We start from the raw sequence: 17635 nt of genomic DNA on the forward strand, positions 1-17635 counted from the left end.
CCAAATTGCGGGTGATTAGCTTTCATATCCAAAATTCGCCGGATTATTGACCCTCTTGAACCCGGCAGCGGAGGCATGAATACGAGGCGGTGTGTTCGGGAATTATATGGCGAGGAGGAGGAGGAGGAGGAGGAGGGTGATGTAAGAGAAGGGTCGTTTAGGAAATGGTGTATAAGGAGCGTGTGACGAAAAGGAGATAGACCGATATAATAAAGATATGGGAACGGAATTAGAGAGAGGCAAGGAGGAGGAGACTAGGAGAAGGAGGAGAGTGTGAGGGGAAAGAAGATAGAATAGACCGATTGAATAAGGGGAAGAATATAGAAACGGAATAAGTATACAATAATATAAGAATAGACGATTGAATAAGGGAAAGAATATAGAAACGGAGTAGGTATAGAGGCAAGGAAGAGCAAACAATAGATAAGTGAATAAAGGAAACAGGTAACAGAAGGAGAAAATAAGAAGCGAGAGGAAATGAGGGAAAATAATTGCGGGGAAAGGGAAATAGACTGATGAAATAAGAGGAAGGATATCGAGGCGGAATTATCACGCAGACAAAAAGAAAAGTGGACAAAAAAAATGGATGGAGCGAGGACGAAGCGAAAGGAAATAAGGGAAAAAATATCAGAAAGGAATAAACAGCGAAGCAAGGAAGACCGGACAAAAGTTAAGTTCAGGAGCAGTAAGTAACGGGCTTTTTTTCTTTAATAGTGTTTTTTTTTTTTACGCCCTTGAACTGTCTCCTTTGCTGTAAAAAAAAAGTGGATGAAAATGAATATAGAAACGGAATAAGTATAGAATAAGATGAGAATAGACCGATTGAAAAAGGGGATTAATATAGAAGCGAGTGTAGAAGTTGATCGATTGACTGACTGGGATAAATGCAGGGTCGAGAAGCGGCAGGTAAAGTAAAGTGGATGGAAGCTGAGAACATAAAGGCATACGACATAATAAGAAAAACGATAACCTTGGGGTATAATTTTGGGGACCCAGAAGAAGAATACTGACTTGAGAAATAAACGAAGGATCGGGAGAAGGGAATGGCATGTTAAAGAGAAATATGCGATAAAGAACGTTATGATATGAGTAATCTTAAGATGTTACCTGTTAGAAAAGCGAACCCCCCCTAATTAATGGAATAAACTGAATGACATATTGGAGTAAGAGAGACAAAGCGTTCGACGCTGAAAGGAAGGTAAAGAAATCAAGTTATTTTTTTATGAGGAAAATACAAAAGTGGAATTGAAATGTGATGCAAAAATTAGATTAGCTTAAAAGTTTCTCCTAATGATAAAGAGAATCATCAGAATATTAATAAAAACAAGCTATTTATGACAAGAAAAATGAAGTGGAAGAATAAATTGAAATGTGGTATAAAAGTAAATTAGGCGTAAAGTAGACCCGAATGATTAAGAGAATGCAGAATAATTAATAAAAAGAAAAACAATAAGAGCGAGAGTGGAACGCTGGAGAAATTGATGAAGTAACAAAGAACAGGAACGGCCGAATTAAAAGAAGAGGCTACAATAAAACCGTAATGGAATGGCTGCAAGGTACCCGCGTAATGGCCGATGTGAAGTACTGTTATGATCGGTAATTACGGACCAAACAACCTCTGCCACCAATCGCGAGTCACTAAACAAACAAGAAGCGTCTACGTCATTACCTGCCAAGGAGCTAAACGTGCGCTGAATGGGAGAGAGAAAGAGAAACGTTAATTTGCTCTCTCTCTCTCTCTCTCTCTCTCTCTCTCTCTCTCTCTCTCTCTCTCTCTCTCTCTCTCTCTCTCTCTCTCTCTCTCTCTCTCTCTCTCTCTCTCTGTTGACTGTGTGTTTATTATTTTGTTTTTATTATCTCCGTATTCCCTTTTTTTCATCTCATGTATTCTGTTTGGAAAGATTTTGCTAATAAACCATAATAATCTCTTTTTATCTTTGTCTGTCTGTCTGTCTTTCTCCTCTAGTATGCTTATTACTGTTCTTCTTTTCGACATAATACCAACGTTCACTGAGGAACACGTAAGACTTTCTACTGGGATAATCTTTACATCTTTCTTTCTTTACTTTCCCCAGGTAATCATTAGGAGCTCATTGGGAGGATATTAATTAGGAAAGACTTCGAGGCGGAGGGACATAAAAGCTCCTGGGCAATATAAAAATACATTCACGGCGCATTCGGTACAGATCGATGGAGCGTTTTAAAAGGACGTGTGTGCATTATGAGTGACGGCCGCTGGGAATGACTCTCGCTACTGATAATTATTGCGAGGGGTTATTAGTAGTATTTCTTTCCGTTCCATGTTAATTATTGTGGGAGGATTGTTTGTGTGTGAGATTATTTAACTCCCTCTGTCTCCTGTTAATTCATGCTCTCTTTTGGCTCTCCGTTTTGCCGAAGCAGCGTTTAGCGGACTTTTCTGTTGCTGTTTTTTGTTTTTTGCCCTGGAGCTGCCTCCCTTGATGTAAAAAACAAAACAAAAACAAAAAAAAAAACTCTCCTAACTTATCTCTCTTAAATAATGACAGTTACAATATCGATGGACGAAGACGAGGACGACCACTCCGACGAACAACAACAACAACAACAACAACAATAACAACAACAACAAAAATGGTAAAAATCATGACACGGATAGACAAGGACGTATCAGAGGAAAGTTGAAATTCCTCTACACTTTCAGCATTTATCTTTTTTTTTTTTTTTTTTGCTGCAAAGGAGGAAGCTTAGAGGCAAAAACAAAATACATGTATATAAGTAAAAAAAAAATAAAAAAAAATAAAAAAAAATCCCGCTATGTCGCTGCTCCCCAAATGCTAAATAATCGAATAAGGATAAAAGTTCTCTACACCTTTATTACTATGAGTCTTCTGTACACATCCCCCACCCCTGTACTACATCCACAGAAGGGTCACCGGCCTCTTTACATTGTGACAGGGCAATGACATTCTTGTATTATTATTCTTTTTTTTCTTTTTTTTCAACAAAGGAGACGGCTCAAGGGTAACAAAAATAGTGTAGAAAAAAAAAGCCCGCTACTCACCGCTCCCACAACAGACAAAAGTAAAGAGTGGCCAAAAGAGAGGTCAGTTTCGGGTGGAGAGGTGTCTTGAAATGCAGTTCCTCATTCTTAAGTTCCCTCCCCCTTCATCTCCATTTATCCATCCATACTAAGTCCCCCCAGTTCTCTCCCTTTCTTTTTCATTTGTTGCATCCACGTATCCAAGCTTTTTTTCCTCTTTCCCTCACCCATAATGTATAAACTGTTGAGCCGTCAATTCGTACTTCCTTCTATTCCTTGTTATCACCCCAAACACATATTTCCTTTTTATATCATTTATCCATGTCATCCCTTACACTGTCTTTCCTTATTCCTTCAGCTTTACTGCGCGAACCCAACGTTGCTAGATTGTCGTACTCAGCCGCTTATATTTCCCGACTTCCTACCCCAAAACTGTCTTCTGGGCTCCAATAACAAAACTCAATTATAGTTATCGTTAAAAGAGTTAGATCCTGATGTTTCTTGGCAATAGTTAGGCGTCAAAAACCGGTAAATACTATGCTCTGAGTACGATAATCTGGCAACGAACCGTTATATCGTACTACATTTTTTTTTCATTATCATTCCCATTGACTCATCTCCACTATTTTCCACTATATCATGCCAGCTATCACAAACCATTCATCCCTTTACCTACATCATTTCGAACCGTTTTAGATAACCTACAGTACGTATTTCTTCCTTTTAGCCCCTCACAAGTCACACTCCCTTCCCTTTCTACCTATTCATGCCAGCTAACGCACGCTTAACTATTCTTCTGTCATCTATGCCCTGTCGAACTTATATTTCTTCCTTTAACCCCCAGACAATACACATTCCCTTCTCTTTCCACCCATTCATGTCAGCTATCACACATTTACCACTCTTCTCTCACCTGTACACTGCCAAACTGCCATACAATTACACCCTATTACTTGTATATGTCCTCCTAATCACCCTCCATCATACCTATCCTTCTCTTGTATCTATCCATGTCTGCTGTCACGTACGCCCTCTCCTCCCATCACCTGTGTCATGTCAGCCCTTCATAAGTACCTTTGATTAACCCATCCCATGTCAGGTACAGGCACCTTATCTCAATTCCCAGAGCTGTACATGTCAGGTTCTGCGTCTCTCTTGTCGCTTGGTGTATTCAGTGTCAGTCATGCATCACTATTTCTTGAGGTAATGGAGGTAATGGGACCTAACGCCTCTTTCATGTTACATATCGCTTCAGTTCTTCCCTCAGTTAATGTTCCCACGGTTATTTAGCTTCTCCTTTCACACCTTGCGGCTCGAGTGTGTGTTTACTGTGCACTCACACGGACACTCGTAACAAGACAGATAAAGCGATCAGACACGCACACACACACAACACACCTTTCCTTTTCATATTAGCCTTAACAAAAGTACATCTACAGAACGGAGAAGGACTGAAAGATGTACTACTCAGGCAAAAGAAAAAAAGATCCATAACCACATATCAACTGAGTGACAGAGAGGTAGACACAGACGCACACACAAATAACACCTTTTACCTTCCACACCAATCTTAATAAAAGTACATCTATAGAAGGAAGGGGGACTAAAAGATGCATTACATAGGCGAGAGGCGAATGATCCATGACCACACATTAACCTAGCCGCAAGAGGTAGACACACATACGCACACGCACACACACACACACACACACACACACACACACACACACACACACACACACACACACACACACACACACACACACACACACGACACCACAACAAGGAAACACAAGAAGACAGAAGAGGAATATAGACTAAAGACAATATGACACAAATAATGACACAATGACCAAGACCTATTACCATATAACAGAAGTACGTCTATGGAAGGAAAAATGACTAAAAGATGTATTACAGTGGTTACAGACGAACGATCCATATTCACACATCAAGAGAGTGACAGAGAGGTAGATATGCCACACACACACACACAACAAAACTCCCCTTCCCTTCCACACCAGCTTTTACATAAGTACACATACAGAAGAGAGAAGGCGCAAAAGATGTTTTAAAACGTCGATTAAAACGACTGATTCATAACCACAAACTGAGATAGTAGAAGAAAGGCAGACACACAGAAACACACAAAAGAAAACACCCTGTTCTTCGACTATAACCAAAACAACAACAACAACAACAACAACACCAACACCAACAACAACATACACACACACGGGAGGACAGCCTAACAAGCGGCGTATTAGCAAGGCGGCGTCAAAAGAGTGATGAATGACCCCCCATTACGCTGCCGTGCCTTCCATACATGACATAAAACTTCGTGAAGACATACATCACAACTACAGAATCAGATAAGTGTGTATAATTGGCACTATAATGATTCTGTGGCGCCCTTTCTGCCATATATGGCACTCAGTATTTACTCGTTCCACGTCTTAGGCACGCAATATTAAGCAAACACACACACACACACACACACACACACACACACACACACACACACACACACACACATACAGATAGATTGATAGATCGTTTGTTTACTGAAAAATAACTAATACATTGCACAAGTCAAACTACAATGAAGAATGCTAAACAATGATAGTCCTAATTACGTTAAAAAATATTGTGGTCCAAGAATAGATATTTTTAACACACGCTCCCTTCCCCTCCCTTCACACATGCACAGACAAACACACACACAAACACCGTACCCCGCAGCAGCAACAACATCAGCGGCAGGTCAAGCAAGAGCCAGGTCAAAGTCCCCATGGAGCGGCGCCCCCCAAACACGTCCTGGTCCTCACGCGGCCGGAGGTGAAGTGTCAGGACCATACACCTTCCCGCCACACCCTGCCTCACACACACACACACACACACACACACACACACACACACACACACACACGTCCTCCCTCACCCCTGACCCGCCCTCCTAACCACCCCTGTCTCCCCCTACACTCATCATATGTCCTTCACCCCCTTCCATACTAATACTCAATCATACACTCGTCTTTCTTTATTATTTCTCCGTTCTCCCTGACCTATTACCTCAGTGCCCCCCTCCTGTCCCCCCTGTAGTTTGTCCCTCTTACTCCCCTGTCCTCCTCTCCTCCTCCTCCTCCTCCTCCTCTCGTAATGCTCCACACACGAGACTCGATCCAGTAAAATGCACTTCGCTATGCAGAAAACACACACGCCCACGGACCGCCATTATCGTGAACAGCTCCTCGTAATCAGGTGTTGCCTTTGATTTCTCTTCGCCGCCGCATTTGTCTGTCGTTAAACTCAGTGGTTCGTAATTCGTAGTTATCATACCTTTCCTACGCGCCTGCCCGCTTGTCCGCCTGCCTGCCTGCCTGCCTGCCCCGGTAATGGCTCGTCCACGTCACGCTTCTCCTCTCCCTCCGCACCCCGTAGTAATGGTATTGACACGCTAATGGCTGATTGGTGAAGGCAAGGAAGGCAGGAAGGAAAGAAGGAGGTCAGAGCCGGAGATCGAATTATGATGCAAATATATGTGTGTGCTCTTCTCGGCCACGTCTTCTTGTGGGTCATGGCTGGAGGTGTGTTTATCTTTGATGTTGGTTTTACTACTACTACTACTACTACTACTACTACTACTACTACTACTACTACTACTATTACTGGTACTACTACTACTACTACTACTGCAACTACTACTACTACTTCAACTATTATTATTATTATTATTATTATTATTATTATTATTATTATTATTATTATTATTATTATATTTATTATTATTATTATTATTATTATTATCATTATTATTATTATTGGTAGTACTGTAGTAGTAGTGGTAGCAGTGATAGATATAGTATTACCATTATCATCATTATCAATAGATCATCATTATTCCATGCAGATGCTGGTGCTACACTTCTCTTCCTTCTCTCTCTTCTACTTAGGATACTATTGATGTTGATGACAATTATAACATTAATCAATAGCAACAGCAACAACAATAATGATAAAAAAATTCTTATTAATGATAATAGCTACATAGCCCCGACGTTGAAATTATTACAAAATTTGAACTCATGACGTAAATCGCCTTTGGGTTACCTTGCTTGTGATGACGTGCGGCGCCGGCGAGCCTCCAAGACGTGACATCTGGGGGGGAGGAGAAAGGGCAAAGGTGAGATGTTATAGAAAATAGTACTGGCGAAAGGAGGAGCTTCTCGTTACAGCATTTTCTTTCAGATTAAGACAAGTGTGTGCTTCCTAGACAGTTGTAACTACTCTTAACTGCCGAGAATGAAGTGTTAACTGCCTCTGTAAAACATATGAGTACAATACATTAATACACTCACAATTTGGAGTGTTAAAAGTATCAATAATGCAATCACAACAGTAGCATTTTGTGTACGTGTTTGTTGGTTGGCAGTATCGGCGTTGCTTCCATACAGAGAAAGTAATCCACCAGTGACACGAATGATCATTACCGTAATATCTGTAATGGTGGCGCTAAGAGGTACGACTACTATAGTGGAGGTAATATATCAAAGGAATCTAGCCATTATGCAATCATGTGAAGTATGTATAGGCGTGTAGGGGACATCAAGGTTAGCATGGCGATAAATAACAAACATACCACATTCACATTTTCCTTGACAATAATTGTGGAGGAGAACCGAGCCTACACACACTGAGCCCCAATTTCGATGTATGGAGGCGAGGCACGCTTTCCATTTGTCATCTCCAGTAGTCCCTCAAACATCATTTTTACCGGCAGAAAGGAGTGAAAGAAGCTTAAGAGGGGATGATACATGAAAGTAACACTAAAGCTTTCAACAGGAAGAAAAACACACGTAGTACACATGTGGTGGTGAGACACGCCTGATGGACTAGCCTCCCATAGCCTATTAACCGAGTGGGGTGGGCTACCTCTTAGGCCGACTGGTTAAGGAGTGGCTTTCCCGTCTCACTAGTCGCGGGGCCACCAAAACCTTTCTTTATCTGGATTAATCTCTCGTGTGTTTCGTTGTAGTCGTGTGAATAGTGGAAGTCTAGTGATGTGTTAAGGAAAGCAAGGAAATAATTAATATGTGATCGTATTTTCAAACGCCTCGAACTCTTGTTACCATTATGTTTTGAAGGCCACAGAGAAGATGCGCCTGATTCTCACGAGTGTTTTTCTTGTCCATGTCTTAGAAATCGTGAAAAACTACTGCCAATTATGTGAACCCACCCATGGAAGTTGAGGATATGGACTCACAGTAATACAACTCTTATTTATCAGAGTTGGCCTTTTACTATCTACATTTTCTTCCATTCTCTTCGACTACACGCAAAGAGACGACAACTATAGCAAAGACGAAAGAGACAGAAGGGGGAGTGCTTTGCGTAGGGAGATGGAGAGAAGGACGAGTACAGGAAACCAAAGTAAAAAAAAATAATAAGACACAGCAAGCTATATCGGAGGTAGCTTGTGATGTAGAAAGGCACACTAGCATCATTATGGGGGACGTAGAGGCTGCTTCTATAATAATGGGATGGGAGGGACAAAACGGTAATGGGGTAGAGTTTATGGGGGGATGCATCCTCTAATGGGTTATGGGACGGCGGCAACACTACAACAACCACCACCTGAGCCACGCCACACAGCACCTGCCTATAAGAGGACAAGCACTACCTGCGATGGATAATTAATTAGGAACAATATGGTCTAAAAACTGATATAACTAAGAAAACACGTAAATATTATAGCCAATAATAATAATCTTGGAAACGATGATGATGACAGTGAAAAATCATAATTAAAAGATCCAAATCAGTTAACATAAAGAAATTAGCACAAACAAATACTTCAGTTACATTATCCTCTGTGGTCAGGATGTGAAAAAAATGATGATGATAAATGATAATGATGATGAGGATGGGTCCTAATATAGAAACAAAAGAAACGTAAAAGGAATATAAAGAAAAATAAGAAGAAACGAGCAATGTGTTAAGAGCCTCCCCTTGAAATAGGCACAAAAAAAGCTCCACAGTCATTACACAACACCAAACTTATCTCAGCCATAAAAAAAGAAAACAACAACAACAACTGAATAAATAAATAAACATCTAAAAAGTGACGGAAGACCAAATATTTTCACCAAGACGAACATTTTTCTCTCTTCCATTTTCTATTTCTTCACCTTTCTAAATCTGAGAGTGAGGGGAGAAGGAAAGAATGGGGTGGAGGAGAGGAGAGGAGAGGAGGGAAGTAAGGGCGGAAGGGAAGGGAAAAGGGAAATGGGGAAGGTAAGGGGAGAGAGGGAGGGAGAGTGGGTGAATAACGGGGAGTAAGGGAGGGGAGAGGAAGACGGCGGGAGGGGAGTATGGACAGGACGAGGGGTAGGGGAGGGAGCAGGGAGTAGCCAACCTGAAGAAGGGGCGTGAAGGGTATTTAGTCTCCTGTAGGTGTTTACGTCGAGAAAATAGTCCATCTTCATTATCCCCGAGCAGCGCCGCGCTTCCTCCTCCTCCGGGCTAGTCATTATTTCCTCATTATTATAACTTAATTATTTAGGACCAGAAAGAGGGGAGGGAGGGAGGCGTGGTGGATGGGGCAAGAGGTGGAGGGAAGAGGAGATGAAGAGGGAGATGAGAGGAGAGTTTAAGATAAGAAAATATAAGACAGTAGAGAGAGGTGAGGAGGAGGATGGTGAGGAGAGGAAAGTGAAAGAAGTTGGAAATGGAGATGAGAGGAAAGTATAAAATAAGAAAGGAGAGGAGAGGTGAGGAGGAAGTGGATGGTAAAGAGAGGAAGGGGAAAAGAGATGAATAGGAAAATGAGAGGAAAGTGTAAGATAGGAAAGGAGAGGAGAAGTAAGGAGGAGGAGGAAGATAACAAGAAGAGGGAAAGGAAGGATGTTGAGTAAGGAGATGAGAAAAAAGTCCAAGATAGGAGAGGAGAGATGATGATGATGATGATGATGGTAAAAAGAGGAGAAGAAAGGAAAAAAAAGGAACGGAAAAAGATTGAGTAAGGGATGATAAATGAGGAAGTCAATTAACCAAAGAAAAGATAAAAAGGAAAAATGTGATGGAAATAGATTATCAAGTCAAGAAGTGAGATAACTATAAAACAACAGCAACAACAATAACAACAACAACAACAACAACCAAATCACCACAAAAAAAAGAAGCATATGTAAGCCGCCACAAACAACCCCCTCCTCTCCCTCCCTCCCTCCCTCCCTCCCAGACACGCTGAGGCAGGTTGGTTGGTTCATAAGGAAGATTTAGGAGCGTCTTATGGTAGGCCTAAAGAATCTGAGCGAAGCAGACACACATTTTAGAGGTTTAGTGATGTGTCGTGTGGCGCGGAATATGGCCTCGATCCGTATCAATAATGGGACGGAAGGAGGAGGAGGAGGAAACATGGAAACATGGACTAGCAGGCAGCAGAAAGCCTGTTGGCTCATTACTAGGCTGCCTGCGTTCAGTGATTTAATCAATCCGTTTGCCACAGGAGTGGCTTGCAGGGAAGGATTAAAGCACTTGTGTACCTACTCTTGGGAACGTTCAGTTCACTCCCGTTGCAGCAAAGTGGCGATCAATGCGTTTCTTGAAGGAGTTGATGGTTTCTGCGCTAACCACTTCTGCAGGAAGGCTGTTCCAGTGGCGAACAACTCTATTCGAGAAATAACTCCTGCCGATGTCGGTATTGCATCGTTTTGCTTGAATTGTTTTTCCGTTGTTTCTTGTTCTCAGGTTAGTTTGTAGCGTGAAGAGTTTGGAGTGATCAACGTTGCTGAGCTTGTTCAGGTACTTAAAGACTTGTATCATATCTCCCCGCAGTCGTCTCTTTTCCAACGTGAAGAGGTTGAGTCGCTCGAGTCGTTCTTCATGGGGTTTCGTCCTCAGTGATGGTATCATCTTCGTGGCGCGGCGCTGTACTCTCTCAAGTAATTCAATGTCTTTCCTGTAATTAGGAGACCAGAATTGCACGGCGTATTCCAGGTGGGGCCTTACCAGCGAATTATACAAGGATAACATAACTCCCGGCGTCTTGTATTCGAAGTTCCTCGATATGAACCCAAGCATTGTATTGGCTTTCTTACAGGCGGACTTGCAGTGTTTTGTTTGTTTCAAGTCACTGCTGATGGTGACCCCGAGGTCTCTTTCCTCTTGCACAACATGTAGTGGTTCGCCACCCATGTGGTATATGTGGTTGCTGTTTCTGGATCCGATATGCATTACTTTACATTTGGTAGTGTTGAAGGACATCTGCCATTTTTCTGACCACCGAGTGATCTGGTCCAGGTCTCTCTGGATAATTTCGCAGTCTGCCGTCGTGAGGGCCTTCCCACCCACCTTTGTGTCGTCGGCAAATTTTAAAAGATTGGATTCTAGTTCTAGTTACTAGTTCTAGGTCGTTGATATATATGATGAAAAGTATGGGTCCCAGCACTGACCCCTGTGGCACTCCACTTGTGACCGGGAGCCACTCGGAGGCCTGTCCGTTGAGTACAACTCGTTATTTTCTTTCAGTGAGCCAGTCTTTGAGTCTTTTGAGGAGAAGGAGGAGGAGGAGGAGGAGGAGGAGGAGGTAAGGGGGTTGATGGGACAGGAAGATAGGAAGGAGATAAGAAGGGAAGGGTGGAAGGGGAGCTAAGGAAGAGGAGGTACAGTCTCAGTAAACATTAAAATTCGTGTGTTTATGTTCGAGAGTTTGGCAAAATAGCAGTAGTAGTAGTAGTAGTAGTAGTAGTAGTAGTAGTAGTAGTAGTAGTAGTAGTAGTAGTAGTAGTAGTAGTAGTAGTAGTAGCAGTAAAGGTGATGGTAATAATAAAATAAAAAATATATATAAATGCTGAAGCGACCTACGATGCAAAAGTCTAAGGAAAGAGGACATAACATTTGACAGTGATAATAAAAACAATAATAATAAAAAAAAAATAATAAAACTAATAATAATAATAATAATAAAAAGAAGAAGAAGAGGAAGAAGAAGAAGAAGAAGAAGAAGAAGAAGAAGAAGAAGAAGAAGAAGAATGCACACCTGTTAATTGCTTTCCTTTTCCTGTCCTTCATCATATCTTTCCCATCCTCTCCCTTCCCTTCCCTTCCCTCCCTTCCCTCTTCCCTTTCTTCCCTCCTTCCCTTCCTTCCTTTCCTCCCTTCACTCCCCTTCCCTTCCTTCCCTCCCTTCCTTCCTTCCTTTCCTCCCTTCACTCCCCTACCCTTCCTTCCCTTTCCTTCCCTCCCTTCCCTTCCCTTCCCCTACAGAGGTAAGTACTAATATACCTGTGGAAGACGCCAGGTGTTCGGTAACTGTCCATCGCCCGCAAGGAGGAGAAGGAGGAGGAGGAGGAGGAGGAGGAGGAGGAGGAGGAGGAGGAGGAGGTTAGGTTAGGTTACTGCAATTACATAAAAACCAACACATTCCTTGGTGAGATTTAAGGAGAAGGAGGAAGAGGAAGAGGGAGAGGAAGAGGAAGACGAGGAGGAAGAAGGAGGATCTTTTATCAAACTAAGTTACCTTCATTTATCTCTCACTTCAATCAACTTCTCTCTCTCTCTCTCTCTCTCTCTCTCTCTCTCTCTCTCTCTCTCTCTCTCTAATAAGTCGGGCAACGCTGCAGGGAGAGGAGGACACACTTCTGCTGCCTTCCTCGCTGTCCGGCTCTCAGCTCACTTTCGCTTCCCTTCGTTGTCTCTCACTTCCGCACTTATTTATATTCAGCTGTACTTCAATTTTGATCATCACGATGCGCCTAGACGTTGTTCTGGCGATGCTGTGGTGGGCCCTGGTCGCCAGTCTGCTCCTAGAGAGCATCGGGTTCGGCCCTACAACCCCGCCCGCCGAGGAGCTGCCCGTCGCCGGGCCTGGGGAAGGAGGACCACCGGCGGCAGAGCTCGGGGCCCAAAAGGCGTGGGTGACTGCCAGTCTGCTGGCCGAACAGGAGCGGACACAGCAGGCCATGCAGGACCTGGCCAGACAAAACGCCCTCCTGTCCGTCCTCCTGCTGCAGGCCAATGATGAAGCCAGCGTCCTACACAGGGCGCTGCTGGCTCAACAAGCAGCTTGGAGACACAAAGAACACCAAAGGTCTGCCCTGGAGGAAGAAAACAGCGGGCTCCTCAATGACCTGTACTTATTGCGACGCGAAAATAACGTCCTGCTCAACGACCTGTATAAGGCTGGGAAGATCATTCACAGGATGCGAAAAGTTGTGTTCTCATTCCGGGAAGAAAACAACGGCCTGCTCCGTGACCTGACTAACGCTAGGAAAGAAACTGACAGGCTGCAAGAAGTCGTCTCCTTATCCTGGGAAGAAAATAATGGTTTGGTCAAAGAGCTGATCACTTGCCGGGCAGAGAATAACGACCTTGTGAAAGCGCAAGCCATCTCAAACGATGAAAAATCCGAAATTGTCAAAGCGCTGGGCATTACCAAGGCTGAAAACAACGACCTTGTGATAACGCTGGACATTACCAAGGCTGAAAACAAAGACCTTGTGAAAACGCTGGACATTACCAAGGCTGAAAACAACGACCTTGTGAAAGCGCTGGACATTACCAAGGCTGAAAACAACGACCTTGTGAAAACGCTGGACATTACCAAGGTTGAAAAATCCGACCTTGTGATAACGCTGGACATTACCAAGGCTGAAAACAAAGACCTTGTGAAAACGCTGGACATTACCAAGGCTGAAAAATCCGACCTTGTGAAAACGCTTGACATTACCAAGGCTGAAAAATCCGACCTTGTGAAAATGCTGGACATTACCAAGGCTGAAAAATCCGACCTTGTGAAAACGCTTGACATTACCAAGGCTGAAAAATCCGACCTTGTGAAAGCGCTTGACATTACCAAGGCTGAAAAATCCGACCTTGTGAAAACGCTTGACATTACCAAGGCTGAAAAATCCGACCTTGTGAAAATGCTGGACATTACCAAGGCTGAAAAATCCGACCTTGTGAAAACGCTGGACATTTCCAAGGCTGAAAACAAAGACCTTGTGAAAACGCTGGACATTACCAAGGCTGAAAAATCCGACCTTGTGAAAACGCTTGACATTACCAAGGCTGAAAAATCCGACCTTGTGAAAGCGCTTGACATCACCAAGGCTGAAAAATCCGACCTTGTGAAAACGCTGGACATTACCAAGGCTGAAAAATCCGACCTTGTGAAAGCGCTTGACATCACCAAGGCTGAAAAATCCGACCTTGTGAAAACGCTGGACATTACCAAGGCTGAAAAATCCGACCTTGTGAAAGCGCTTGACATTACCAAGACTGAAAAATCCGACCTTGTGAAAACGCTGGACATTACCAAGGCTGAAAACAACGACCTTGTGAAAGCGCTGGACATTACCAAGGCTGAAAAATCCTACCTTGTCAAAGCGCTGGACATTACCAAGGCTGAAAACAACGACCTTGTGAAAACGCTGGACATTACCAAAGCTGAAAAATCCGACCTTGTGAAAACGCTGGACATTACCAAGGCTGAAAAATCCGACCTTGTGAAAACGCTGAACATTACCAAGGCTGAAAACAACGACCTTGTGAAAACGCTTGACATTTCCAAGGCTGAAAAATACGACCTTGTGAAAGCGCTGGACATTTCCAAGGCTGAAAACAACGACCTTGTGAAAGCGCTGGACATTTCCAAGGCTGAAAACATCGACATTGTGAAAGCGCTGGACATTTCCAAGGCTGAAAATAACGACCTAGTGAAAGCGCTGGACATTACCAAGGCAGAAAATGACGACCTAGTCAAACCGCTGGACATGTCCGAGGAAGAAAATGACGACATTGTAAAAGCGCTAGACATGTCCAAGGAAGAAAATGACGACATTGTAAAAGCGCTGGACATGTTCAAGGAAGAATATGACGACATTGAAAAAGCGCTGGCCATGTCCAAGGAAGAATATGACGACATTGTAAAAGCGCTGGCCATGTCCAAGGCAGAAAATGACGACATTATAAAAGCGCTAGACATCTTCTTGGAAGAAAATTACGACATTGTAAAAGCGCTGGCCATGTCCAAAGAAGAAAATGACGACTTCGTAAAAGCGCTGGACATGTCCAAGGAAGAAAATGACGAACTTGCAAAAGCGCTGGACATGTCCAAAGAAGAAAATGACGAACTTGCAAAAGCGCTGGACATTTCCAAAGAAGAAAATGACGAACTTGTAAAAGCGCTGGACATGTCCAAAGAAGAAAATGACGACTTTGTAAAAGCGCTGGACATGTCCAAAGAAGAAAATGACGACATTGTAAAAGCGCTGGACATGTCCAAAGAAGAAAATGACGACTCTGTAAAAGCGCTGAACATGTCCAAAGAAGAAAATGACGACATTGTAAAAGCGCTGGACATGTCCAAAGAAGAAAATGACGACATTGTAAAAGCGCTGGACATGTCGAAGGAAGAAAATGACGACATTGTAAAAGCGCTGGACATGTCCAAAGAAGAAAATGACGACTTTGTAAAAGCGCTGGACATGTCGAAGGAAGAAAATCACGACATTGTAAAAGCGCTGGACATGTCCAAAGAAGAAAATGATGACTTTGTAAAAGCGCTGGACATGTCGAAGGAAGAAAATGACGACATTGTAAAAGCGCTGGACATGTCCAAAGAAGAAAATGACGACTTTGTAAAAGCGCTGGACATGTTCAAAGAAGAAAATGACGACATTGTAAAAGCGCTGGACATGTCCAAGGAAGAATATGACGACATTGTAAAAGCGCTGGCCATGTCCAAGGAAGAAAATGACGACATTGTAAAAGAGCTAGACATCTTCTTGGAAGAAAGTGACGACATTGTCAAAGCGCTAGACATGTCCAAGGAAGAAAATGACGACATTGTAAAAGCGCTGGACATGTCCAAGGAAGAAAATGACGACATTGTAAAAGCGCTGGACATGTCGAAGGATGAAAATCACGACATTGTAAAAGCGCTGGACATGTCCAAGTCAGACATTGTAAAAGCGCTGGACATGTCCAAGAAAGAAAATGACGACATTGTAAAAGCGCTGGACATGTCGAAGGATGAAAATCACGACATTGTAAAAGCGCTGGACATGTCCAAGGAAGAAAATGACGACATTGTAAAAGCGCTGGACATGTCCAAGGAAGAAAATGACGACATTGTAAAAGCGCTGGACATGTCCAAAGAAGAAAATGACGACATTGTAAAAGCGCTGGACATGTCGAAGGAAGAAAATGACGACATTGTAAAAGCGCTGGACATGTCCAAAGAAGAAAATGACGACATTGTAAAAGCGCTGGACATGTCCAAAGAAGAAAATGACGACTTAGTAAAAGCGCTGGACATGTCCAAAGAAGAAAATGACGACATTGTAAAAGCGCTGGACATGTCCAAAGAAGAAAATGACGACTTTGTAAAAGCGCTGGACATGTCCAAGGAAGAAAATGACATTGTAAAAGAGCTGGACATGTCGAAGGAAGAAAATCACGACATTGTAAAAGCGCTGGACATGTCCAAAGAAGAAAATGACGACTTTGTAAAAGCGCTGGACATGTCGAAGGAAGAAAATGACGACATTGTAAAAGCGCTGGACATGTCCAAAGAAGAAAATGACGACATTGTAAAAGCGCTGGACATGTCCAAAGAAGAAAATGACGACATTGTAAAAGCGCTGGACATGTCCAAAGAAGAAAATGACGATCTTGTAAAAGCGCTGGACATGTCCAAAGAAGAAAATGACGACATTGTAAAAGCGCTGGACATGTCCAAAGAAGAAAATGACGATCTTGTAAAAGCGCTGGACATGTCCAAAGAAGAAAATGACGACATTGTAAAAGCGCTAGACATCTTCTTGGAAGAAAATGACGACATTGTAAAAGCGCTGGACATGTCCAAAGAAGAAAATGACGAACTTGTAAAAGCGCTGGACATGTTCAAAGAAGAAAATGACGAACTTGCAAAAGCGCTGGACATGTCCAAAGAAGAAAATGACGAACTTGTGAAAGCGCTGGACATGTCCAAAGAAGAAAATGACGACTTCGTAAAAGCGCTGGACATGTCCAAAGAAGAAAATGACGACATTGTAAAAGTGCTAGACATCTTCTTGGAAGAAAATGACGACATTGTGAAAGCGCTGGACATGTCCAAGGAAGAAAATGACGACAATGACCATGATATGCTCCACTGACCTCGTTCCTGTTGAGGAAGACACCCCTCCCTCTCCCCATCCTTCCCCCCGACGTAACTCCCCTATCGTCGACCTCCCCTCCTCCCCCCTCCCCCTCCCGGCTTCCTCAACCCTGGCAGGTTCTCTCGGTCACCGGCGGTTCTTCGGGACAAAGCTCTGGTTCAATTTCTCTTGGAGCCCTGAGCATCTTGCCCCAAACCGCGCTGTATTTCTCACGTTTCTTAAAACCTTTCTATCTATCAGTAAATTTATCCTAAAGGTACTATAGTATTTCCATTTGAAACTGGCCGGTGGGGTGGGGTGGGGTGGGGAAGATGAGAAGAAAGATGACACTGAAGAAGAGGAACGGAAACAGGAGTAGAAGAAGGAACAAAGACAAACGAAAGGGAGAGAAGGAGAAGGAAGAGGAGGAGGAGCAGGAAGGAGAGGAAGAGGAGAAGAAAGATGATGG

At 43.0% G+C, this 17635-nt stretch overlaps 1 protein-coding gene and 1 long non-coding RNA gene across 13 annotated transcripts; one reads left to right on the top strand and one right to left on the bottom strand.

Annotated features, from left to right (window-relative positions):
* Positions 1–12359: 12359 nt before the first annotated feature.
* Positions 12360–17435, top strand: LOC127008902 (putative autophagy-related protein 11). The gene is made up of 2 exons (XM_050881382.1): positions 12360–13629; positions 14218–17435. Exons 1-2 carry the CDS (start codon positions 12772–12774, stop codon positions 17182–17184), a joined length of 3825 nt encoding a protein of 1274 aa, XP_050737339.1. The 5' UTR covers positions 12360–12771; the 3' UTR covers positions 17185–17435.
* LOC127008903 (uncharacterized) lies at positions 13493–14826 on the bottom strand. 12 transcript variants are annotated; one of them, XR_007761427.1, is made up of 4 exons: positions 14695–14826; positions 14317–14484; positions 14023–14064; positions 13493–13938 (listed from the first exon to the last, which is right to left on the bottom strand). It is a non-coding gene; the product is annotated as an uncharacterized LOC127008903 (long non-coding RNA). The 12 variants fall into 12 exon arrangements; XR_007761421.1 differs by having other exon boundaries at positions 13493–13980; XR_007761417.1 differs by lacking the exon at positions 14023–14064 and adding an exon at positions 14065–14274 and having other exon boundaries at positions 13493–14022.
* Positions 17436–17635: the final 200 nt, after the last annotated feature.

Source organism: Eriocheir sinensis, chromosome 39 (assembly GCF_024679095.1).
Source record: "Eriocheir sinensis breed Jianghai 21 chromosome 39, ASM2467909v1, whole genome shotgun sequence".
Lineage (NCBI taxonomy): Eukaryota > Metazoa > Arthropoda > Malacostraca > Decapoda > Varunidae > Eriocheir > Eriocheir sinensis.